At 54.0% G+C, this 26290-nt stretch overlaps 1 protein-coding gene across 2 annotated transcripts; it reads right to left on the bottom strand.

Moving 5' to 3' along the window:
• Positions 1-658: 658 nt before the first annotated feature.
• Positions 659-23285, bottom strand: INAVA (innate immunity activator). Of its 2 annotated transcripts, XM_075910236.2 has the most exons (8): positions 22498-23284; positions 14067-14188; positions 13097-13221; positions 11743-11865; positions 7836-8058; positions 5053-5278; positions 3740-3892; positions 660-2387 (listed from the first exon to the last, which is right to left on the bottom strand). In XM_075910236.2, exons 2-8 carry the CDS (start codon positions 14119-14121, stop codon positions 1718-1720), a joined length of 1575 nt encoding a protein of 524 aa, XP_075766351.2. In that variant the 5' UTR covers positions 14122-14188; positions 22498-23284; the 3' UTR covers positions 660-1717. The 2 variants fall into 2 exon arrangements, with proteins under 2 accessions (XP_075766352.2, XP_075766351.2); XM_075910237.2 differs by lacking the exon at positions 14067-14188 and having other exon boundaries at positions 659-2387; positions 22498-23285.
• Between the last annotated feature and the right edge of the window lie 3005 nt (positions 23286-26290).

The following is a 26290-nucleotide window of genomic DNA, read 5'->3' as shown; positions in this document are numbered from 1 at the left end:
CCCCACCACACACACACCTTTCCCCTCCCGACAGCTGGCAAAAATGAAACCAACACCCCAAGTTCCCAGCAGCGGACGCGCCCCGGCTCTGCTTTCCCTGCCCAACCTTCCCAGCGGAGCGGGGGGGGGGGGGGGCGGGAGAGTCAGGGGGAGCTGCTGCCTCACCCTTCGGCGCGGTTCCCAGTGGCCACAGGCTTTGCGTCCCCCACTGGACATGCTGCCCCAGCCCCCGCGCTCCTCCTGGGCAGTGGGAGCGCGTCCCGCCGTGCGCCCTGGCGCACCCAGCGGAAAGCCCCGGCGCACCCAGCGGGCACAGAGCGGCAAACCTGCACGGGGCGCTTTTCAGGAGCAGCCCCCCCCCCCCGCCAGCCATAGTCCGGGCCTGCTAACCTCGAAGCTTTCTGCAGGCCGGGGGGGGGGGGGGTCACTCGCGGATGCCCAAAGTGCCGCTGCTCTTGGGCATGACATCTCAGTGGCCGCGTGTGCGCCGTGCGCGGCGAGGCGAGGCAGGAGAGGGGCCAAGGGAGCTACGGGCCGGCGGGGCGCTGCGTTTGAGGGGAGAGAGCTAGAGCGGGGAGGGGGGAGTGCAGCGAGGAGGCGTGAGCAGTGGTTCCCGCCCCCTAATACTTCCCTGGTAGCATCAGCATCTCCTGCGCTGGCTCTCACTCCCTGCCCAGTGGCGCACGAGGTGGATGGCTCCCTGCCTGGTGTGTGTGACAGCCTCCCCCCCACACACACACTTTATGAAATGGACTTATGGACACGAATATACATAACTCAAAGATGCTTGGGGCAAGTGGTCTCATGTAACCTATCAATCTTAATGTCTTAATCCGCTGGGTCTGTGTATCGATTTTCGTGGGTGGATCATTCTTGTGTGTAAAGTTAGATATATGGAGTATGGAATGCTGTATGGTTTTAACTGTGCAAAGGAAACCCCATCACGGATGTTACTCTCAATGTCTAGATGACCAGCTGTGAACAATCTCCTTTGGCCTTTAAATCTCAGCAGTGGTTGGTCACATAACCACCCTAACTTGTAGGGACTGGCCAGGTGACTTCCTCATGTAAAAGGGAATCCATAAAACAAGAGGACGCTCAGACGTTTCTTTGTCTTTGGCTGGGGCATTCCCAAGAAAGGGATCCAAAGACCCCAGGGGGAGGAACTTCCCTGGTTGGAAGGCTTAGCTGGAACAGGAACAGTTTTAGGGTGAGCTTGTAATACGTTTGTACTGAGGTTTTAGTGTTCGTGTTCCCTGTTATTTTAAGTTTGTAATCTACTTTGCTCTGTCTGTTCTCACTTATTACTACTTACATCCTACTGCTTGTACTTAATAAAATCCCTTTTATTTACTGTCAAACCCAGTACAAATAATTGTTACCTGGGGGAGCAATCAGTGTGTCCCTCCTCCTTTCATTGCTAAAGGGGGCTTACCTAAATAATTCATTTGGGGTGCTGCTCCCATTTGGGGAATGGTATCCCAGGAAGCTGGGCCCAAAACTGCATTTTCCTTGGCCCCGAAGAGGCTCAGTGTCTGTACCGCTTCTTGGGGCAGGGCATTGATCTCAGCTTGAGGCCTTGCCTGGGGGAGACCAGGGAACTGGCCCAGCAGGACGAGGCAGTGAGACGCCACAGAGAGCAGGAAGGCGAGTGTCAGGGGTTATGACAGCACTCCGGGACTCCCCCTCCCCAGGGGTGTTCTGTGTCCCCAACCTGTCACAGCATGTTCCGCGTGTGGAAAGCCCTCTCCCTTTCCAGCGAGTGGGGTCGCACGTTCCGCAGTTTGGTCCGCTCATGCCACAACTTCAGCTCCTCTGACACGGACAATTTGGAGAGGGGCCTGCCACTGCCTAGGGCATGGTCCTTGAGGGACGGGGTGCACATGATCTTGCTTTGGGCTGGGCCCCACCCCTGGCAGTACAGCTGCACCTTCTCCTGCTCATAGGGGGCTGGAGCTGAGCTGCCAGCCCACAGGGAGGGGTAGCCCTGGCAGAACTCCCTCCCAGACATGTATTCCACAGCTGGGAAGCAACTGGGAGGCAGCAGCCCCTTCTGGGGGGGGTGGTAATAGTATGCTGCCTCAGGCCCTGCGGCATGCTGGCTCCTGCAGCCCGGCAAGGGTTGCTTCAGGGACAGCAGTGGTACCGGCCTCAGGAAAGCAATGTCAGGGCTTCTGCTGCCATGCGATGGAGCATTTGTGATGCTGGAGATGTCTGAGCGGCTGTCCTTGGAACTGGAATGGTAGATGGAGTTAGAGGCCAGGTTGGGCTTGGATGGAGGGAAGCTGTAGGTGGGGATGGAGACACTGACTTTGTAGTAGGTGGGGCATCGTCTTGGAAGCATACTCCTTCCACGCGGCTCCACTTGGTCCCGGGACACATCCACCCTGGGGGCAGATGGAAGGCATTTAGTGATAGTCTAGCACCAGGAGCAAGCAAAGGAATCTCCTGACACAGGCCGTGAGGATGCTCTCGGAAACCCAAAGCACTGTGTACAAGCGGGGAATATACAGACACACCAGCACTCTTCACAGTACATCCCAAACTCTTTCAAACACCCTTAACTCTGCCCACCCCTCAGCTCTGCCCACTCCCTTAGCTCCACCCCCCTTCTAACTCTTCCCATCCCTTAAGCTGCCCTCTTAGCTGACCCCCCCTTCCACAGTGCAAATCCCATCCAATGTTCCCTCTCATTTTTTCCATCAATGCGTAGCATAAATTTTGTTATGTGCACTGAGCCATTTGTGGCTATGTACCGCCAATAGAAACACTTGCTACCAGCTGCTGCTGGCTGTGGGTGCTCTCCCAGTCAGCTGGGTGGCATTTAAATCTCTCTTTGGTGGTCGCCCAAGCACTCAGTTTAGAGAGAACAGGGTCCTAACATCATCCCCCCTTCCACCTTCATACCCCACCTAAGCAACAGTAATAGGGATATTCATAATGTCTAAGCAGATCTATGCCCCAACAGAGTTTTGATCGTGAGAACGGAGCAGCATCTGAGGCCCCATGAAGCCCACAAGAGACTTGATTGTTGCCAGTAGGTTTGTGTGGCAGGCGCGCAGACTGTCAGTGTCAGTGCTATGGTAGGAGCTGGTTCTAGAATGAAGGCAGCGCAGCGTGGACAAGCCCTTTAAGTTTCATATCCCTGCTTTGCACTCAAGGGGAGACAGGTCAGTAGCACCAGAATCAGAAGTTCCCCATAAGCAGAAACTCTGAGGCTAGGCCCAGGGTCTCTCCCTGGCTGCTCTCCCATCTCCTCTCATTTGTCTTGCCTCTGGGGCCCAGTCTCTCCGTCTCCAGCCTTTGCCACTCACAGATTGTATTTATCCTACACTCATTACTGTTCCGGTGCCTGGAGGGCTCAATCCCCCCTCCCCCATCACCCGTGTTGCACAGAAAGAGCCCCTGCCCCAAAGAGAATGGGTGGAAGGGGAAACTGAGGCACGGGGCAAGGAAGTTACATGCCTCAGGTCTGTCAATAGGACAGTGATAGAGATAGGAACAGAGACCAGTTTCCCCATCACCCGTGTTGCACAGAAAGAGCCCCTGCCCCAAAGAGAATGGGTGGAAGGGGAAACTGAGGCACGGGGCAAGGAAGTTACATGCCTCAGGTCTGTCAATAGGACAGTGATAGAGATAGGAACAGAGACCAGTTTTCCCAGTTCAGCGTCATATCTGACCCCTATGAGCCAGTGCTACCAGCTTGTGCACCCCCAGGCAGCCTCTTGCTGGCCAGTACCTCACGGACTGGGACTGCCTTCTCCTTGCTGGCCTCTCTGGGATCTGCGGCCCACTGGAGCCAGCCTGCCTCCACAAGGTCAAGGTCTCGATGGGGATGAAACGGTAGGGAGATGTCTCAGCTGTCCTCTGGGCACGTGCTGGCATGGCTGGGCTGCAGAGGAGAAGCCCAGTAAAGAGACCAATGTGTGACATCTGTCATTCTCCCCCACCCCACGCGCACACTGCAGCATCTGCATGGCTCCACCCGGACAGGAACTCTCTGTGCCCACTGCAAGGGACCCACAGAGCCCTAGTGCACACCCATCATCATGCTTCATCCTGCAGCTCCCGAAAGAGAAGGAGGGTCTCGGTTCGCCTTCAGCTGCTGGTGACATGGGGAGGAAAGGGATAGCGGGGCAGAGGGGTGAGGAAAAGTGGAAGAGGAAGACGGTCTCCTGCTAGGGTTGCCAGGTGTCTGGTATTGACCCATACAGTCCGGTATTTTCACTTCCTGTCGGGTAAAAACATTCAGAAAATACCAGACACCTAAAATGTCCGGTATTTCCTGATTTTTTTTCCCCTGCCAGGAGGCGAAAATACCGGACACCTGGCAACCCTACGACACACTCATCAACCAGGCCCAGCCCCCGGACCTCCGCCGGGCCCCCCGGACGCCCCCCCACCCCCACCGCTTACTTGCTTCCGCAGAGGCTTGTTTTGTGGCTGCAGCAGAAAAACAAAACGGCCAGCGGCAAAAAAGCCTCTTCTTGAAGGGGCCGTGCTGATTTTTTATTTTTTTATTTTTGTTTTCCTCAACAGACTTTTTTTCCTGGTGGGTTTTTTTTTTTTGGGGGGGGGGGGAGTTCGGTATTTTTGGTTAAACCATCTGGCAGCCCTGTCTCCTGTTCTGCACCCTCGGGAGCAATGGAAGCTGGGGAAGGAGTCACTGTAGTGGACAGGGAGATAAGGCCACATGTTCAGCGCTCCGGATCCCAACTGCTTGGGCCAGGACGTGTCTGGGGGTGGGGAACCTGAAAATATCTTGGCCCCGCCCCTTCTGCTCGATGCCCCGCCCCTTCCTTCAAAACTTTCTGAAGTGGCCCCCGGCAAAAAGTTATTGCCCACCCCTGTTCCACGCTCTGGCTTCCAGTCTCAGCTGTTCCTGTCGGGGGATCCAGAGGGAAGAGCACCCTTCCAGGCCTTTCCCCATGTGGTTCTCTTGCTCAAGCTCTTTCTACGCCTCTTATAACCATATTCCTTCTCTGAGGGGCTATTCCCCCAGCCCCTGATCAGCAGGTCGCGGAGCCGAGCTGACCCGTCCGTGCTCTGTACCTCGGCATGTGGCACCGCTCTGCCGAGTGCTTCTTGGGCGTCTCAGGCCTGACAAGGCTGGCTTCCATCCAGGGGCTGGTCTGCTCGGGGCCTTCGCACTGTGTGAGTGGCAGCCCTGTGTGCTGCAGGGGAGGGGCAGAGCAGGTGGGCAGGGCCAGGGAGCTGTGTGGCGTGTCCGGCACCATGAGCTGCTGGGCAGCAGGATGACTGGGAGCCTGGGTTTCTTCTGAAAGAGAACAAGGCGAGGGGTGAAAGCGGTACAGGAAATAGGTGTCCACCTGTCACCGTTTCTCCAGCTCTGGACTTTGACCACCCTGGCCTGGAGCCCATCCCCACAGTGGTCCTGAGCCCACACGTTATGATGGCGCTGGGGTTCCCACCTCTGCAAGGGAGCTGTCAGTGCAAATGATGGTTAGGAGTGAGCCCTGCGGGGCAGGGCACACAGCACAGCACAGAGCGCTCAGCCCCGGCCACCACGCAGCAGAGCGAGAGCTCCAATCCCGAACCTTTTGCACACACCAAGTCTGGTGGTCCTTCTCTCCCGCACCCTCCAGCCTGCATGCTGCTTCCGAATGCAGTCCCATGCCTGAGCACACGATCAGTCCCTCACAGAAGTGACTGCTCTTTAATTGCCTCTTTGCTCCATTTCTCTTGTCCTGCTTGTGCTGCCTCAGGGCCTGGTGGGACAAGGGCCTTGGTGCCCTCTTTGCTGTGCATTACACATGTCTCTGATCTTCCTGGTGACCACTTGGTGGGGACTAAAAGGACAGCAACTACTGAGCCAGCCAATGTTGGACAGTCCGCCCAACCCCTGAGCTTTCTACGGGACAGTCAGTCCTAGCTGTCTGCTCACTGTTGCTGCCAGATGTTGGACAGATCCTGGCTCCACTGGAACTTCTCCCAGAGCTCCCCTCTCCGCTTCAGGCCTGCTAGATTGCTTCAGTTAATGGCTCAAAAGAACTGTTCTGTTCGCCTTTGCACTGCTCCCAGCTAGAGCTGTGGGCAACATGGTTTCTTCTCCCTCGAACACTTTCAAGAGTTTGAAATTTTTCCCATTTTGAATTGGGACAAGAAGTCAAACTCTTGAAAACATTAGGCGACCAAAAACTACAAACCGTTTTGGTTTGGGCAACTTAATACATTGTGTTTTCATTTTCGAGGTGGTTTTCAGTGGTTATTGTGAAACATTTTCTTTCGGTTTCCACTTGCTTCTCTTTTTTACTGTTTGTTTTGTCTAATGAGCTTACATGTTGAAACCAAAAGTCTTTTGGAGTCAGAAAAACAGAATTTTTCATTTGGAAAATCTAAAAATAAAACACTTCAACAATTTTGAAACTTTGCCCTATGTTTTTCTGAACAGGAGATTCGCTGAATCTAAATTGGCTCTACTAATGGCTTTGCTGGGCTCAAATTGATTTGTGCAGACCCTCCCTGCCCTACCCACGACAGCCCTTGGGTGGGAGAAGGCACCAGGAACTTGGGGCGGGGGGCAGACAGGAGTGTACAGTGGAGACAGCAGCTGTTTGCTTCACTTTCCTTCTTGGGTCAGTTTCTCACTGGGAGAAACTGGAGAGGGTAGGCCACTCAGGGTATGTCTAGACCAGTGGTCCCCAATGCGGTGCCCGTGGGCGCCATGGTGCCTGCTGGGGCATTTATGTGCGCCTGCTGACTGATCTGGGCCGGCCCTGCCCCTGGCACGTGGCGCATGCATGGTGCCGGCCCTGGGCGCGTGATGCATGGGCAGCCCTTGCCCTGGGTGCGTGGCACATGCGTGGCCCCCGCCCCCGGATGCGCGGCATGTGAGCGGCCCCGCCCCTGGGCGCCCGGCAGCCCCAAAAGTTTGGGGACCACTGATCTAGACTGTGTTGCTATTTTGGGATACCGGAAGTATTCCGAAATAGCAACGCCATGTCTTTAAAAGCTTAGTTTGAAATTTGGCTCCTAATTTCAAATAAAGCTCTTTCGACTTAGACTCGGAATAAACCATGCAATGTGCCTTGTGCAAATGACGTAGCTTATTCCGACAGAAAGGTGCCGTCTAGACACACCCTAAGGGTGCTGCCAGGGATGACCACGCAGGCATGGTTCTCCTCTCACTCACACTGGCATCACTCAGGAGTAACTGCACCTGGTGGATTCCGCTCCCAGGCACTGCAGAGGGGAACTGAAGCCCTGTGCTTTTAGCTGGAAGAACAGACTACCTCTAGGAAGTGCAGCAGGAGGCCCAGGAAAGTGACATAGCCACCAGCTGTTCTTTGGGGAGATAATGTAGCTTCCACTCCTGCTCAAGAGTTTAACTTCATCATCAGGGGAGTCAGGGAGAGCACGCCTCCATGCTCATGCCTCCAAGGGGCAGCGGAGCCTAGTGCTCCCCTCAAGAACAGCTGTTAGTGAACAACTGCAGAGCTGGCCCATTCGATTGCCCCCACCCAACTGGAGATCTTGGGGCTACCTGAGATCCCACCTGGGCATGAAGCGGTAGCAGCAGCCCACAGCTCATGCCCCTTCTGGGGGGTCAGGGCAGGCTTGCTGTTCCCTGTACAGCTCCACCAAGGAGATCAGTGTCTCAGCACCTACTCCCAGCCAACATGCCAGGCATCAGGGCAGGACAAATCATCATATAGGCCCAGCCACACCGAGCTCCAAGCAGGGCCCTTTGCTCCTGGGAGTCGGGCACGCTGGAGAGCAGTGGGGATGTGGCCGGGGATCATGGCCACTCTCACTAGCACTGAGCAGGCAGGGAGGGAGCGGTGGGCCAAGCGCTGGCTGCACGCACAGCTCACCACTGGGGGCTGTGTTGCTTGGCCTGGGCTCCTGCGCAGCCACCGTGCGGCACTCGTTGACAGCACTCTCCAGCTCCTTCAGCTTCCTCTCCTCCTTCAGCACCAGGTTCTTCCGATGCTTCTTAATGTGCTTGCTGAGATTCTCTTCCCGGTAGAGGTGACGCGTAGCCGCGGCGATCTGCAGCTGCAGGGCCAGGTCTCTCTCCAGTATGCTCAGTGGGTCCTAGGTGGGAAGAGGATACAGGCCATGGAGTGGCACGGGGAGCTACCCTCCCCCCCTCCAAACGGGAATTTTAAAAATTGTTTAATACGGTAACCGTGTCATTGCTAATATTCTTAGAGGTTACCCATGTGGGTTCTGCAGAATAAAGCTACAGCGAAGCCACCTCTCTGGGAGCCAGCTGAGTTTAACCGATACTATTAATCAATAATGATCCGTTGAACAGGTAAACGGCTAGTCGGTTAAACTCTAAGGGTATGTCTACACTACTACCCTAGTTCGAACTAGGGTGGTTAATGTAGTCAACCGGAGTTGCAAATGAAGCCCGGGGTTTGAATTTCCCGGGCTTCATTTGCATGTTGCCGGGTGCCACCATTGCATTTTTAAATGCCGGCTAGTTCGGATTCTGTGCCCACGGCTACACGCGGCACAGATTAGGTAGTTCGGATTAGGCTTCCTATTCCGAACTACCTGCACACCTCGTTCCACCTCGGGCTTCATTTGCAACTCTGGTTGACTACATTACCACCCTAGTTCGAACTAGGGTGGTAGTGTAGACATACCCTAAGAAATGTTTCTAAGGAATGATAGAAGGGACAAAACCAAGATAAAGACAATGGATTTCCGGAAGGTAGATTTTAGTAAACGAGAGCTGGTAGGTAAGGTCCCTACCCAAGACCAAGAGGAAAAAGAATTGAAGACAGTTGGCAGTTTTTCAAGGGGACTTTTATTAAGAGCCCAAGAGCAAACTATTCCACTGCATAGGAAAGATAGAAAGTATGGCAGGGTACCACCCTGGCTTAACCAGGAGATCTTCTTACATGATCTAAAAATAAAAAAGGAATCGTATAATCAAAAAGTGGAAATTAGGTCAAAGTCAAAAAGTGGAAACTACGTCCGAGTACAATGGATGAATCTAAGCAAATAACACAAGTATGTAGGGGCAAAATTAGAAAGATAAAGGCACAAAACGAGCTCGGTCTAGCTAGAGACATAAAAGGTAACAAGAAAACATTCTACAAATATATTGGAAGGAAGAGGAAGTCCTAAGAAAGGTAGGCTCATTGCTCAATGACAAGGGAGAAACAGTAACAGAAAATTTGGAAATGGCAGAGGTGCTTAATGTCTTCCTTTCAGTTTTCACCAAGAAGGTTGATGCTGAAGGGATTCTTAATATAGTGAATGATAATGGAAATGGCTTAGGTTCGTAAGTTAAAATAGGAGAAGAATAAGTTTAAAATTACTTAGAAAAGTTCAATGTTTTCAAGTCACCAGGGCCTGATGAAATGCATCCTAAAATACTCAAGGAACTGATAAAGGAGGTAACTGAGCCTTTAGCTAGCATCTTTGAAAAGTCATGGAAGTCAAGAAACATTCCAAAAGACTCGAAAAGGGCAAATATAGGGCCCATCTATAAAAAGAGAAATAAGAACAACCCAGAAAATTACAGAGTAGTCAGCTTAACTTCTGTGCCAGGAAAGATAATGGAACAAATAATTAAGGAATTCATCTGCAAACATCTGGAAGAAAAGAAGGTGATAGGTAACAGCCAGCATGGATTTGTAAAGAACAAATCATGTCAAACCAATCTGATAGCTTTCTTTGATAGGATAACAAGTCTTGTGGATAAGGGGGAAGTGGTGGACATGTTATACCTAGACTTTAGTAAGGCATTTGACACAGTTTCACATGACCTTTTTATCAATAAAGAAGGCAAATACAACCTAGATGGGGCTACGATAAGGTGGATGCATAACTAGCTGGATAACTGTTCTCAGAGAGTAGTTATTAATGGTTCACAGTCATGCTGGAAGGGCATAACAAGTAGGTTCCGCAGGGGTCTGTTTTGGGACCGGTGTGGAGAGGGTGAATAAAGAAAAGTTATTTATTAGTTCCCATAATAGAAGAACTAGAGGACACCAAATGAAATTAATGGGTAGCACGTTTAAAACTAATAAAAGAAAGTTCTTCTTCACACAGCGCGTAGTCAACCTGTGGAACTCCTTGCCAGAGGAGGCTGTGAAGGCTAGGACTATAACAGAGTTTAAAGAGAAGCTAGATAATTTCATGGAGGTTAGGTCCATAAAAGGCTATTAGCCAGGGGATAGAAATGGTGTCCCTGGCCTCTGTTTGTCAGAGGCTGGAGAGGATGGCAGGAGACAAGTCACTTGATTATTGTCTTCGGTCCACCCCTTCTGGGGCACCTGGTGCTGGCCACTGTCGGCAGACAGGCTACTGGGCTAGATGGACCTTTGGTCTGACCAGTACGGCCGTTCTTATGTTCTTATGTTCTGTTCTATAGCTTCATCAATAATTTAGATATTGGTATAGAGAGAATGCTAAGTTTGCAGATGATACCAAGCTGGGAGGGGTTGCAAGAGCTTTGGAAGATAGGATCGAAATTCAAAATGACCTAGACAAACTGGAGAAATGGTCTGAGGTCAATAGGATGAAGTTGAATAAGGACAAATGCAAAGGGCTCCACTTAGGAAGGAACAATCAGTTTCACGCATACAGAATGGGAAGTGACTGCCTAGGAAGGATACGTCAGAAAGGGATCCAGGGGTCATAGTGGACCAGTAGCTAAATATGAGTCAATAGTATGACACCGGGGCAAAAAAAAGCCAGCATGATTCTGGGCTGCATGAACAGGAGTGTGGTGAGCAAGACACAAGAAGTCATTCTTTCGCTCTGCTCTGCGCTGATTAGGACACAGTGGGAGCATTACCTGAGCACTGACCAGGGCAGCACTGCTCTCGTCTCTACCCAGGGCACTACGGCAAAGGGGCTCAGAGCCCAGCCCCCAGGCAATGAAACTTTAAGAATCCAGGGCAGAGACGCTGAGAGAGTCCAAGGCAGAGCAGGTATATGAACTATGTCCAAGGCTGGTGCCCTGACTGCTAGGCAAGACTTCCTCTAAAAGGGGCCCTTTCGCCATAGCAAGGAGTGCCAGAATGATTTAGGCGCAGGAGAGAGACCACAGCTGGGCCACTGCACGGGCAGGGTGATTGCTGCTTACTGGTCTCTCCTGAGGCACTGATGCAGTTCCCAAAACGGCTGAGAGCCTCCTGGCTCAGCAGGAAACACGCTCCTTGCCTCTCCTGCCCCTTAGCACCCATCTCCGGGTGTGGATGGCTCAGGAGCCTGACGTACCAGGAGGTGGAGAGCTGGGAATGTTAACTCTTGCACCAAGCAAGCATCAGTGGACTCTGTCCCTTTAATGGAGCCACAGCCTCTCCCCTCCCCGACCAGTTCAAGCACCTGCCCCTCTGAGCTTCCTCACAAAAATGAGGCCACCTCCAAGCCCCCAGAGCAGGCTGACCTCCCTTAGCCAGCTGGGCCAGGCAGCCTGCACCCAGAGCATTTTCAGGGCTGGTGGGGTGGGGCAGCCTGCAGACAGATGGCCTCTATTGATCTACAAGGTGGGTAGGGCATGGGAGCGTCCTTCCCCTCAGTGCTGCCTCCCACTCACCCAGATGGGCCTCTGCACTGAGAACGCCAGCCAGGGGCAATTTGTGTGCCGTGCAGCACGTGGGCTGGAGCCCACCCCGGGGTCTGTGGGGGAGCTGGGAGCCCTGTGCAGCTATTCTGAGTCCCTCCAAACTCATCTCACATGAGTGAGCAGGCAGGGTGGCTGTGACCCACATATGCCTCTGTACGGCCAGGCAGAGGGCTCGGGCTCCTCACCAGGCCTTGCGAGACGATCGTCTTCTCATCCAGTCTGAATGCAGTGCCAATCCGCCGCCGCACCGGGGGCACCTTGTCCCCCTGCCTCAGAGGGTACTCCTGTGGCAGCCTGCCCGTGAACTCCTGCAAGGCAGGAAGAGACGTCAGCCAGTCTGAAACCAGTAGGGAACCATCTCCACCAGGGATGGCTGCCTGACAACTCATGTCAAACCAATCTGATAGCTTTCTTTGATAGGATAACAAGTCTTGGTGGATATGTTATACCTAGATTTAGTAAGGCATTTGATACAGTTTCACATGACCTTCTTATCAATAAAGAAGGGAAATACAACCTAGATGGGGCTACGATAAGGTGGATGCATAACTAGCTGGATAACTGTTCTCAGAGAGTAGTTATTAATGGTTCACAGTCATGCTGGAAGGGCAGAACAAGTAGGTTCCGCAGGGGTCTGTTTTGGGAGAGGGCGGATAAAGAAAAGTTATTTATTAGTTCCCATAATAGAAGAACTAGAGGACACCAGATGAAATTAATGGGTAGCAGGTTTAAAACTAATAAAAGAAAGTTCTTCTTCACACAGCGCATAGTCAACCTGTGGAACTCCTTGCCAGAGGAGGCTGTGAAGGCTAGGACTATAACAGAGTTTAAGGCCCCAAGCAGCAGACACTCCAGCCATTATGCATGTGGCACTGGAAGCAGGCCCTGGAGCAATGGTCACTCCAATAAATGTGCATATGGCACTGGGGACAGGCCCCGAAGCAGCAGGCACTCCAGTAAATACGCACAGGGCACTGGGGGCAGGCCCCGAAGCAGCAGGCACTCCAGTAAATACGCACAAGGCACTGGGGGCAGGCCCCGAAGCAGCAGGCACTCCAGTAAATACGCACAGGGCACCGGGGGCAGGCCCCGAAGCAGCAGGCACTCCAGTAAATACGCACAGGGCACCGGGGGCAGGCCCCGAAGCAGCAGGCACTCCAGTAAATACGCACAGGGCACCGGGGGCAGGCCCCGAAGCAGCAGGCACTCCAGTAAATACGCACAGGGCACCGGGGGCAGGCCCCGAAGCAGCAGGCACTCCAGTAAATACGCACAGGGCACCGGGGGCAGGCCCCGAAGCAGCAGGCACTCCAGTAAATACGCACAGGGCACCGGGGGCAGTTGAGGCCCAGGATAGAAGTCGTGGCTTTGGGCTGACTGGTTAGCCCCTAGGACGACGTGCAAGAATTCCAGAGTTCCAGGAAAACTGCCAGTTCTTCTCCGAATGAGAGGAGGCCGAACGATCTTCCTAAAGCCCCCCCACTGCCAGCCCAGCCCACAAGACAGGCCCGTGTCCCCGGACAAGTTCTGCCCCCTCACCGCTTCACGCAGGCAGAGGTTTCTCAGCTCCGCCAGACAGGCCTCCAGTTGTGCCTCCAGCTCTTGCTGCTGCTGGTATGCTGCCCGGCTCCGGTCCTTCAGTGGCGGCATGGGGCTGTCCAGGCCTGCAGGACACAAGACCAGGGGTCCCATTTCAAGCAGACAATGGGGAGATTCAGGGCTATACTTTTGCCCGAACGGGAGCAGCATAGTATTTCCGCAAGAAGCACTGATTTCAGACAGTAGGAAGTCAGTGCTTTTCTGGAAATTCAAGCGGCCAGTGTAGACAGCTGGCAAGTTTTTCCAGAAAAGCGGCTGATTTTCTGGAAAAACTGGCCAATCTAGACACAGCCTATGTGTGAAACTGATTGGTCCTTCCTAAGTGGAGCACTTTGCTTTTGTCCTTATTAAACTTCATCCTGTTGATTAAACTTCATCCTGTAGACAGGCCAAATTTCAGAAAAGCCTATTCCGAAGAACAATTGGAAAAAGGTACGCAAATTGCAAAGGGCAATTTGCGTCCCTTTCCCCCCAACAAAGCAGCAGTCTAGACATAGCCTCGTGAAACCACTGCTGCAACAGACAGTGATGGGGCTGAGCCGGCTCCTCGGGGCTGCTTGCAAATGGAATGCTCCTCTTCCCGAGAGGCAGCACAGACCGACGTCTCCCCTTTGCACCAGGCTACACTTTTCAGCCCAGAATGTCCTATGGCTCAACACCCTGCCTGGGGCGGGACTTCGTGGCGAGCTCAGCACATCAGAACCAACAGCCTCCTGCCTGCTGCAGACTTTCCTGAGCTGCCTGGGGTTCGGAAGCTTCTTCTGACATATCTGGCACCAGCCCCTGACAGAACTAAGGTCCTGGACCAGGGCCTGATCTTGAAGCCTTCAGGGCTCACATCCCAACACCAGACGGATGCAGAGGGAGGGCACACAGTCCAGTAGCTGCACTTCCCCTGGCATTCACCCACCTGATTGCATCATGATCCCACTGTCTCTGTGGCTGGCATCCTCTTTGCTCTCCATGGGTGGCGGCAGCCCAGGGAACAGGGACAGGGAGGGGTTCCTGGGAATGTGAGTTCTTGTGTGGGAACTGGTTAAACAAAAGACAAAAACTCAAAAGTGCTTCGCACGTGGTTGTGTAAGATCATCACAAAGACACACACATGCAGAGATGTGTTGCTCAGGGACATGCCATAGAACAGACTTGTCAGCCCAGTAACCAGAAGCAGTCAGTACAATCCATCTTGGGGAGAAGGGCTCAGACCCAAGGCTCCTGACCCCCTCCTGCAGCCCAGCAACCCAAGATTAACCCATCGACTTAGCACATCTGGTTCAAATCCTCCAGCCATCGCAGCCTGCCCTTTGCTCTCCTTCCCAGGCAAAAGGTGTCAGCTGGCTGACCCCTTTTGGGCTAAGGTTACGAAAGCCTCAGCCACTGGTGCTGAGACCTTTGTAATCTGAGCCTAGAGGAGAGTGCAGCCAGCTGACACCTTTTGCCCGGGAAGGGGAGCAAAGGGTAGGCTGGGATGGCTGGAGGATTTGAACCAGATGTGCTAGGTTGGTGGATTAATCTTGGGTGACTAGAGTGCAGGAGGGGGTCAGGCGCCTTGGGTCTGAGCCCCTCTCCCCAAGGTGGATTATATTGACTGCTTCTGGTTACTGGGCTGTTCTGCACTGTCTCTCTATCAACCAGGGGTGAAAGTAGCTCACATTTCTTACAGGTACTGTCATACAATACAATACCTGTAAGAAATTTAAAGATAGGGTGGGATGGCTCAGGACAGGGGCAGATGGGGGGAGGGGCATATCAGGAGTCAGGGCAGGAGCTTGAGGGTGAGGAGGAGCTCAGGGTAGGAGGCTCAGGGGGTGAAGAGGGGGTGTAGGAATCAAGGTTGGGGTATGAGGAGGAGTTCGGGGCAGGGGATGGGGAGGTGGGGATGCAGGAGTCAGGGTTGGGGGCCAATGCGAAGCTGATGAGGTGGCCCACCTTTTGTTCTCTTTCCCAAGGAAAAGGTGTCATCTGGCCACACCCCATCCTGGGCTCAGGTTATGAAGGCCTCAGTCATAGGGTATGTCTACACTACCCCGCTAGTTCGAACTAGCAGGGTAATGTAGGCATACCCAATTGCAAATGAAGCCCGGGATTTGAATTTCCAGGGCTTCATTTGCATAAGCGGGGAGCCGCCATTTTTAAAACCCCTCTGGGTTTCACGAGGAGTAACGATAGTTCGAACTAGGAAGCCTAGTTCGAACTACCTAGTTCGTGCCCCGTGTAGGCACGGGGTTCGAACCAGAGGGGTTTTAAAAATGGCAGCGCCCCGCTTATGCAAATGAAGCCCTGGAAATTCAAATCCCGGGCTTCATTTGCAAGTGCGGTATGCCTACATTACCCTCCTAGTTCGACTAGCGGGGTAGTGTAGACATACCCCTAGTGACTTAGACAGATTGGAGGATTGGGCCAAAAGAAATATGATGAGGTTCAATAAGGATAAGTGTAGAGTCCTGCACTTGGGACGGAAGAATCCCAAGCATTGTTACAGGCTGGGGACCGAATGGCTAAGCAGCAGTTCTGCAGAAAAGGACCTGGGGATTACAGTGGATGAGAAGCTGGATATGAGTCAACAGTGTGCCCTTGTAGCCAAGAAGGCTAATGGCATATTAGGGTGCATTAAGAGGAGCATTGCCAGCAGATCCAGAGAAGTCATTATTCCCCTCCCACCGCACGGACACAGTGAGGCCATCGCACAGACACACCCACAGAGTGAGGCCGTCGCACAGACACAGTGAGGCCGTCGCAGGGACACACCCACAGAGTGAGGACCACCCACTTCTAAAAGCCTTGCAGGAGGGATAACTGGACCTAGGGATGAACTGATTCCGGGGGACAAATAATGAAAAACACGGTCGGGGGTGCAGGTCAAAGGTTCAAAATGAGGGAGTCGGATGGGGACACCGCACAGAGAACCCCGGACAGCACCCACTGCCCCCCGAAGCTGTCCAGGGAGCCAGTGGACGTCACCCAGAGGAACTCTGCCTGGATACGTGACACTAGGGAGGAACGGAAATAGGTCCCACCGTTGCAGAGCATCCCCTCGTCCAGCATCCTCCTCCTGGTGTCGTATATAGCGGCTTTGCAGGGTTGGCCGCTCACTGAGCCGGAGGAGGAAGAACCCCGCCCCTGATCCTGGGTGGGCTGAGACGGCGCCTGCCCCTTTAAGTCCACAGAGGCCTGGGGGAGGGGCGGGAAGTATAAAAGCTGAGCCCAGATGCTCAGTAAGGGGCCAGCTGTTGGAAGGAGCAGATGTCTACCTGGAGGAGCTGGCTGAAGCAGATGATTGGCCCGGGTGCCTAGACCTTGAGGAGGAGACCCTTTTCTCCCTACGCCTAAACTTGGACTAGACAGACCCTGGGAGCTGCCTGGGAGCCAGGTACAGACTGAGGGGGAGTCCGGAAGAGGCCCAGGGGGAGCGGAGGATGGTCAGGGGGACCTGATCACCCTGTAAGGTGTGTCAGTGTGTTTCGGAGCCGATTACCTGCTGACCCCCGTGGACGCCAAGGCTGCCACTGCTAGGGCCCTGGGCCGGGACATGGTGGAGTTGGGAGGGCCCGTGTCCCCCGCCACCTCCATATTGAGTGGCAGTCTCCCGCTGCCCACCTGTGCTGTGAAAACTGTTTGTTTGCTGATCCCGCCCTGAACCACAGCCAATGCCACTGTTTGACTTTGAGACTGTTGGTTTTCTGGCCGCTGGGCTAGGACGTACAGGCCCGAGCACAGGGCCGGGCTCAGGACTGAGTGAGAACCCTTCAACCGCCGTGCCCACCCACGGAGTGAGGCCGCCGCGCAGGCATGCTGGAGCAGTCGTTACCTTCACCTGTCTCAGGTGCCCTGCAAGGAGAGACCAGCTTTGTCCCAAGGCAAAACTCAGGCTCAGCTCTTTGAAGTTCCTGGCTCATTAGACTGCTGGCTGCCTAGGGGGCTATGGCCAGCGCTCCCCAATGCTGCCCCAGTGTCTGGGGGCCCCGGGACTGGGAGTTGCTGAGACACTGTCCCATGCCCGGAGCTCGGGGGGGGGGGGGATGACTCAGATGAGCCCCACCCCGGGACTGGCAGAGCCGGGCGTCCAGTCACACAGAACAATTCCCTACATGAGCCAGGGTGCCAGTTATCTGTCTGCTCCCTGCTGCTGTTCTGCTGGGGGTAGCCCCTTCCGGGACTTGTACCTGGCTCTCCACCCCCAGCCGCTGAGTCAGTCTGTTACACAAGAACCTGAAAGTCACCCAGACAGAGCTCCTGTCTGGAGCTTATCCTGGAACTGGCAGCTCCCCTGGGCGTGGGGGAGGGGGAGCAGATCCCGCCCCCCCCCCCCCTCCCGTATCTATATCACTGTGGGTGCCTGGGGCACACTCAGCCTGCACTGGGGTGACTAACGCAAGCTGGCAAAGCGTCCGTTTTACAGCCATCTCATTACACCCAGCTCCCTTTGTGTGGCGGGCGCTCAAGTGCTGCCGCTCTGTGTGGCCCCGGGCCAGCCTCCTGCTGTGGTAGCCCTCCGTAAGGGCTGCCACCCAGCTGATCACAGTGGGGCAACGGCTAGGGAGTCTGCCAGTGGAGCGCTGTCTACAATCACAGCCCCTCCCACCCCCGTTTCAGATAGTGTTGGGATCTCAGCCACTGAGTTTCACTCCCAATTCTGGGGGCAGAAGCCACGCGCTGTCTGTCTCACTTCAAGTGGAAACCACAAGCCACCAAACGCGCTGGCTCAGCTCGCACCTGCAGACCTGTCCGGATCGATTCACTCTGCTCTCATGAATGGAGCCTGGGCAGCTTGCACTCGAGTCTGTTTCTCAAGGGAAGTTACAAACAGGGTGTGACGTAGTGGGGGTACCTGGCTGGTTTCTATGCTGCTGGCTCTGGGGTGGCCCCACTGGCTGCCGTGGGTACCAGGACCCAGCCAAACTGGATGAGTCACTATGCAAACCAGTGGCCAGACACCCCCCATGGAGAGGAACAAAGGAAGGTGGAATGCTGCCCTGGCTGGGGGGCAGGGCTGGAAGTTAGTGAGTTGGTTGCTGGCTGTCTGGGAGCATGGAGGAGAGCCTAGGAGAAGGGTCTGGAGTTTAGGGGCCCAGTCTCCCCCATCTCAAGGGGGCCTGAGGCATCCTAGCCCAGTTCCTGTAACCAGATTCCATCTGTGCTGCGCTGTGCTGGAGGAGCAATAAACCACCCTCAATTCCACTGGCTGGTGCAGTCTGTTTGTGCCATTTCGGGGTGCAGGAGACGGGGGACCCCAACGCGCCGTCACAGTTACAAACAGGGCCAGGCCACAACTTGTGTGGTTTGACAACCACCTTCCTCCCGGCCTTGACAAGGCTTTGTCTCTGCCTGCCCAGGCTGCGGGGGCCTGGTGGGCTGGCGACATTGACACAGACTGCCTTTGTGCGGTGTGTGTACACTGCCCAGTGTGGGGCTGAGCCAGGCCGGGGGCGCTGCTGCATCGCCACAGCACACATCCCTGTTAGCTTTGGGCTGCCCGGCCTGCCCCATGCAAAGCAGACTTCAAGCTGACACAAATGGTGCATTCCCAGGACCCCAGCCAGGAAGGTCATCTTCTGCTAAGGTACATGTCCGGATGGAGCTGGGGGTGAAGGATGTTTCACTAGGAGGGTGGGGAAGCACTGGGATGGGTTTCCTAGGGAAGTAGTGGAGTCTCCATCCCTAGAGGCTCAACAGTACCCACAGGTAGCAGGCAACTAGGGAGGCTGCTGCAGCCCCTGGCATCAATTCTCCAGAGTCACCTGTCAGAAGAGCTGTGTCCTGGGGGCGCACAGCTGGGAAATCCTGGCCCTTGTACCTGTCCCCAGGTGCCCTGCAACTTGGTGGAAGCAAAATGCTGGCTCTGGGTTGCAGGGTCCCTGCAGATCTGCTCTAGTGCCCTGCTGCGGGCCACCCTGCCGAAGCAGAGCTAGTGCCGAGCATGGAATGCTCCTGAGCAGTAGCTGAGGTACGTCTACACTGCAGCGAACACCCACGTCCCAGCTCTGCTGACATGGGCTCCCAAGGGTCGGGCTGGAGACCAAGTTCTGGGACCCCAGGAAGGGGGAGGGTCTCTGAGCCTGAACATCTATGTGGCAGATCTACAACCACACAACTGGAGCCTCATGGCCCCATGACAGTGTAGGCATGTTTTGCTCCAGTCCCTGCCCATCTGTCCTGTCTCTAGTGCCCTGCTTCATTTCCCTTTGCTGATCAGCCTAATCTACATGGCTCCATCGACAGAGCCATGTAGTTTAGACACATCCCCAAGAGCTGTTCCCTCTAGCTGGCATGGGACTTCCCTCAGGCCAAGAATGCAGCAACCCTGGTTCCCACCCAGACAGGCCACTGCTGGCACATGGGAGGGTAAGGGCACCTAAGCAAACATCCCAAAGGAAGCGAAACAAAGCGAAAGACTAGCCAGGAGGCAAAGAGCAAGGCAGTGATTGGGGCACTCATGCAGGGAAGGGAAGTCGTGGCAGGCATGAAGAAGGGAAGAACTTGCCCCCTAAGAAAAACAGCAAAGCCACAGCATTCTCTGGTTTTGCTTGAATGCACGCCAGGGCTGAGCACAGCCACAGGTGGGGTTGTCAGATGGTCTCCCAAAAAAATACCGGACATGCGGTTTTTTTAGGTCGAGCAAAAAAAAAAAAAAAAAAAGGAACGTGGGTTAATAAGCCCCCGTTCCCCATTCTGGGGTGCCCAGAGCGGCGATCGCAACCCCGCCTCCCAGCTGGGATTCCCAGGCTGGGAGACAGGGTCGTCATTGGCACTGGGAGCCTATGACTGGCACGGTAGGTAGCATACGAGTGAAGTATATGTGAATTAGGCTTTATTAGTGCATATAGTCGATCTTTTAGTAATTCTTTTGCATTGCTTTGTGCTGTATTAATTGCTTTAGAATGTATAGAATTTAAGGTTTAAATTGTTTAAGTTCTACAAGCCTTAAGAACAATGACTATACAACTGTAACTGCTTAAAGCTTGCAATAAATAAGAAAGTAGTTAAGTAGCCCTGGCATGTCCTGGTTTCCCTTGGATCTAAAACAAATCAAACCACGACACCGTTATTCCGGAAAAACTCTGCAGTGTAAACATACCCATAGTCATCTCTTTTCCAAGGTGAAAAGTCAGTCTCTTTAATCTCTCCTCATATGGCAACTAGTCCACCCCCAACCAGTTTGTTGTCCATCTCTGTACCTTTTCCAATTCTAATACATGTTTTCATAGTCATAGATGATTAGGGTTGTAAGAGACTCCTGCTTACAGCTGGACCAACCCCAACTAAATCAACCCAGCCAGGACTTTGTGGAGACTGTCTTTAAAAACATCTAAGAATGGAGATTCCAGTGCTTCACCACCCTCCCAGTGAAACAGTTTTTCCTAATATCCAACTGAGGCCTCTCCCCACTGCAACTTGAGACCATTGCTCCTTGTTCTGCCATCTGTCACCACCGAGAACAACCTCTCTCCATCCTCTCTGGAACCTCCCTTCAGGTGGCTGAAAGCTGCTATCAAATCCCCCCTCACTCTGCTCTTCTGCAGAGGGAACAAGCCCCAATTGCTCAGCATCTCGTCATAAGTCATGTGCTCCAGACCTCTAATAATTTTTGTTGCCCTCCACTGGACTCTTTCCAATGCGCCCACATCCTTTCTGTAATGGGAGCCCCAAAACTGGATGTAGTTCTCCAGATATAGCCTCACCAGTGCAGAATAGAGGGGAATGATCACGTCCCTAAATTTACAGGTCAGACCACCGAAGGTACCGAGGTACGACAGGTGGCTGAGGCCCATTGCTGTCTCCCAGATAGAGAACATTGAAAATACAAGTGCACGGCCCATATTCCTAACTTTAGATACAAAAATCATACAAGTATCATACTGAGTCAGCAGAGCATAAGCTTGCATTTGACACCACACAGCACAGAATTTGGGGGCAAACACACACCAATGTGTGCAACAGTGGTCTGCCTGCTCACACTAAAATCCAACAACATACTGTAAATCTCAGCATCTACACACTTACAAGATGTGGGTTCTGCAGTATAAGGCTTAAATAAGCTGTATTCTGCAGAGCCTGCAAAAGAAAAGCATCCGTGGCCAATCTAGACGTGCTTTTCTGCAAAAAAGCCCCGATCGCCATTTTTGCACTCGGGGCTTTTTTGTGGAAAACAAATCTGAGCTGTCTACACTTTTGTCTGAACGGGAGCAGCACAGTATTTCCACAAGAACACTGATGATCTTACATGAGATCGTCAGTGCTTTTGCGGAAATTCAAGCGGCCAGTGTAGACAGCTGGCAAGTTTTTCCGGAAAAGCAGCTGATTTTCCGGAAAAACTGGCCAGTCTAGACACAACCTGTTAGTCTTTAAGGTGCTGCAAAACTATTAATTGTTTTTAAACTTTTTCCAGTTACAGATTAACTTGGCTACCTCCCTGAAGCTAGTGCTCTGTCTCAGCAGATCTCAAAGCGCTTTACAAAGCAGGTCAGGGTCATCAACCCTCTTGTACGATGTGGAAACTGAGGCACCGAGTAATGAGGACTTGCCTGGGTATCACAGCAGGCCTCTGGAGCCAGGGAAAGAAGACAGATCTCCTGAGCCTCTGTGTAGTGCTCTAGCCTCTAGGCCACATGGCCAGTGAGGTATCTCTGGAGCTTCCCACATCGCAGCAGGAGCAGCTCCATTAGGTTTTGGCACTGGGGCATATAGCAGGCCAGTTCTGCTTACACTTGTAGTCTCTGAACCTCTCCTGGGCCCTGGAATTTCCCTGTTGATAGCACAGGTCTCCTGGCACTGCCTCACTGGGGCGTGGAGTGAGAATCTTCCAGCCGGTCCATCCAACGCAGCCACATCCCCTGGCAGCTCTGCCAGCCGAAGACAGCACAACCCTCCCCCCACCCCGCCACCAGCACAGACATCAACACCGGACAGCCAGGCAGGGCTGGAGCTGGCACATTTGGAGCCATAGGGATTAAGTAGAATAACCCACCCCTAGAGATTTCATTCCCCACCCCAGAGACCATAATCCTGTAGTGAGTACAGGGGCTGGGCTGAAACCCCAGGCTCAGGAGGTGGAACCAGACGGGTACTGCCTGTGATCAGCAACAAGCTGAAGCTGCATTCTCCAGCAAGGGAAGGGCCTGCAATACCAACGGCTTGTGGCAAACAGTGCAAGAAGGCTCATTTCCCCCTTTCCTTCCCAGCTTCGTACTCCGCAATGGGGATAGGAAGGAGGCACCATGTGCTCTGCTGCCACCAGCCGGGCCAGCCAATTTCTCTGCCTGAGACCCTGGTGTTTCCCATCCATTCATTCCCCTGCAGCCGGATGAGCGCAGGAATTACCCTCACCTGCAGAGCAGCCTTACCTGGTGGCTTCTCTGCCCTGCACGGCCTCAGGATCCCAGAAGGAAACGGTTTGGCACTGCCGTTGGCTTGGAAATCCAGCGGCCGGTGAGTTTCTCCCAGCGCCCTACGTGCAATCAGCTAGTCCCCGCTGGCAGCTCAGCCTCTCCCTTCACCCTAGCTCAGGCCTGCCAGTGACTCAGAGAGGAGGGGAAGAGGTGCAGCTCCTTCCCCGCCCTACCAAGCGTGGCGGGGCCAGGCAGAGGCCGAGTGCAGGCAGCCAGCAGGCAGGAGGAGCAGAATGGGAAACCTGCCTGCGTGAGATGTGGAGCAAGGGCCCAGGGGCCTGTCTGACCCAGCCAGGATACTGATCTGGGCTCTAGCCCAGTACATTGCCCGTCCCCCACAGCGTGCCTGCTCTGTCTGCGGCACCGACAGCCCCGCACACAGCACTGGGGTTGTGCAAACTCAGCTCGGGATAATTCCAGCTCACCCGCCCAGAGCTGCAGGGCAAGGGGAGGCAGAAAGGAGCTCCTGCCTGCTCTCTCTCAGACACAGACCTTGCCTGCCTCCCCCAGAATTCTCGGAAGCAGGGGCTGACTCAGAGGGAAACAGACCCAGCCTAGGTAAACTACCCGTCTGATTCCCCTCTGCCCTCCCCCAGTGTGTCAGGAGCAACCCACTGGGGCCAAATCCCCTTTGCTCCCCTGGGTGAAAATCCAGAATAACCCACTGGGGCTTCATTCCTTCTAACTTGCCTGGTGTAAATTCGGAGTAACCTAGGGTATGTCTAGACTACATGGCTCCGTCGACGGAGCCATATAGATTTGTTTGTTCAGCAAAGGGAAATGAAGCCACGATTTAAATAATCGCGGCTTCATTTAAATTTAAATGGCTGCCCCGCTCTGCCGATCAGCTGTTTGTCGGCAGATCGGGGCAGTCTGGACACTCCCCTGCCGACATGAAAGCCCTTTATCGACCTCCCCGGTAAACCTCATCCTACGAGGCATAACAGGGAGGTCGATAAAGGGCTTTCAGGTCGGCGCGGGAGTGTCCAGACTAGCACACTGAGCCGACAAACAGCTGATCAGCTGTTTGTCGGCTCAGCGCGGCAGCCATTTAAATGAAGCCGCGATTATTTAAATCGCGGCTTCATTTCCCTTTGCCGATCAGCCTAATCTACATGGCTCCATCGACGGAGCCATGTAGTTTAGACACATCCCTACTGTGCCTGTAAATCGGGAGTAATCCCACTTAAGGAAGTGAGGTTACAGCGGGGTGGGCAATCATTTTTGACAGGGGGCACTCTGAAATTTTGGAAAGTGGTCGAGGGCCGCACTCTTCCAGGAGATGAATGGAGGAGGTGCGGGGTGTGGGATGGAGGTTGGGTGCAGAAGGGAGCTTGGGGGAAGGAACTGGGGTGCAGGAGGGCCTGTGCGGTCTGGGAGGGAGTTTGCATGAAGGAGGCAGTTGGGACCGAGGGCAAGGGACAGGGGATACAGGGGTTTGGGTTGTGACCCAGGGCAGGAGGAGATTGTGATCTGTGGCAGGGGATTGGGGTGCAAGGTCTGGGAGGGGTATGGGCTCAGGAGGGGGGCAGAGGATGTGGGTTATTTAAATTTACATGGCTGCCGCGCTGAGCCGACAAACAGCAGATCAGCTGTTTGTCGGCTCAGCGCGATAGTCTGGACGTGCAGGTGTCGACATCAAAGCCCTTTGTCGACCACCCAGGTATGCCTCCTGGAATGAGGTATACATGGGTGGTCGACAAATACTTTTGATGTCGCCACCTGCGCGTCCAGACTATCGCGCTGAGCCGACAAACAGCTGATCTGCTGTTCGTCAGCTCAGCGCGGCAGCCATGTAAATTTAAATTTAAATCGCCGCTTCATTTTCCTATGTCTGGTAGCCTAATCTACATGCCTCTGGCGACAGAGCCATGTAGTCTAGACGTACCCATAGTGTGCGAGCCACCTGATGGCTTTGTTCTTTTTTCTTCCTGTCCCTCCTTTTTTTCTCCTTTTCTTCCTTTTTTCCCTATTCTCCCCACCCTCCACTGCCTTCTTCCTTTCCTTATTCTTGGATCTGGACCCCCAGGCGTGCAAGTGTCCCCGCCCTCTGGCACCCAGCAGGCGATCGGCTATGCCCCCGACGCCTGGCAGCCTCAAATGGTTGGGGACCACTGCTGTATAAACTCCATTAATATCATGGAAGAGTGTGGCCCTCGCCCACTTTCCAAAATCAAGTGGTCCCCTGCCAAAAGTTATTGACCACCCCTGCTATAGCCAGATGGGGGCCTACAAGAAAACAGTGAGACAGTACAGGCCAGCCTGGCGGGCTCTGGTCTCCGCACACCGTAAGCACCCTGGCATACACACACACACTGGAACGTGCATACACACACACTGAGGAGCGCACACACTGAGGGGCACACACCAGACACACACATGCTGAGGGGCGCGCACACACCAGACACACACATACATACAGCCTGAGGCGCGCACACATGCATACTGAAGGGTGTGCACACACTGGACACACACACACATGATAAGGGATGCACAAACACTGGACACACACAGATGCTGATGCGTGCACACACACCAGACACACACATACCCTGAGGGGCGCTCAGACACACATGCACATGTTGAGGGGCACACACACATGCTAACGGGTGTACACACACATGCTGAGGGTCACACATATACCTGACAAACACACATGCTAAGGGGCACATACACGCTGGGCATACACACACTGAGGGGCACACATACACCGGACATGTGCTAGGGGCGCACACACACCAGACACACACATACGCTGAGAGGCACGCCCACACACACACAGAGGACATGTGCATACAAACACAGAGTGTACATGCGCACACACACATCGGACACACACGCACACGCTGAGGGGCAGACATGCTGAGGTGCGCATATACGCTGTACAAACACTCACATGAAGGTGCGCACACACACGCACACTGGACACACACATACACACACAAAGGGGCACACGCATTTACATGCTGAGGGGCACACACGCACACACGCACACACCAGAGACACACACAACCTCTGAGGGGCACACATTCACACCCCAGATACACACGCACACATACAGATCAGACAAGTGCAAGGACACACACACTGAAAACGTGCGCGCGTGCACACACACACACATGTGCACTTTGGATACATGCACGCACACTGGCCATGCACACACACTTCCTGGACATGTGCGTGCGTGCACATGCCCCCACCACACACACACACGTGCGTGCACGCACACAGGCACACAGAGAACACACGCATGAAAACACTGTACACGTGTGCACATACGCACACACAGCAGACACACACACGCACACACTGTAGACGCTCACACACACACCCACACACCAGACATGCATGCACGCACACGCACACCAGACACACGCACGCACACACCGTAGACGCTCTCACACACACACACACACACACACACACACACACACACACACACCAGACATGCATGCACGCACACGCACACCAGACACACGCACGCACACACCGTAGACGCTCACGCACACACACACACACACACACACACACACCAGACATGCATGCACGCACACGCACACCAGACACGCACGCACACACCGTAGACGCTCTCACACACACACACACACACACACCAGACATGCATGCACGCACACGCACACCAGACACACGCACGCACACACCGTAGACGCTCACACACACACACACACACACACACACACACCAGACATGCATGCACGCACACACACACCAGACACACGCACGCACA

Source organism: Pelodiscus sinensis, chromosome 27 (assembly GCF_052426305.1).
Source record: "Pelodiscus sinensis isolate ZL-2025 chromosome 27, ASM5242630v1, whole genome shotgun sequence".
Taxonomy (NCBI): Eukaryota; Metazoa; Chordata; order Testudines; family Trionychidae; genus Pelodiscus; species Pelodiscus sinensis.
Note: the sequence above shows the minus strand (reverse complement) of the source record. Positions and strands in the feature narration are given on the sequence as shown.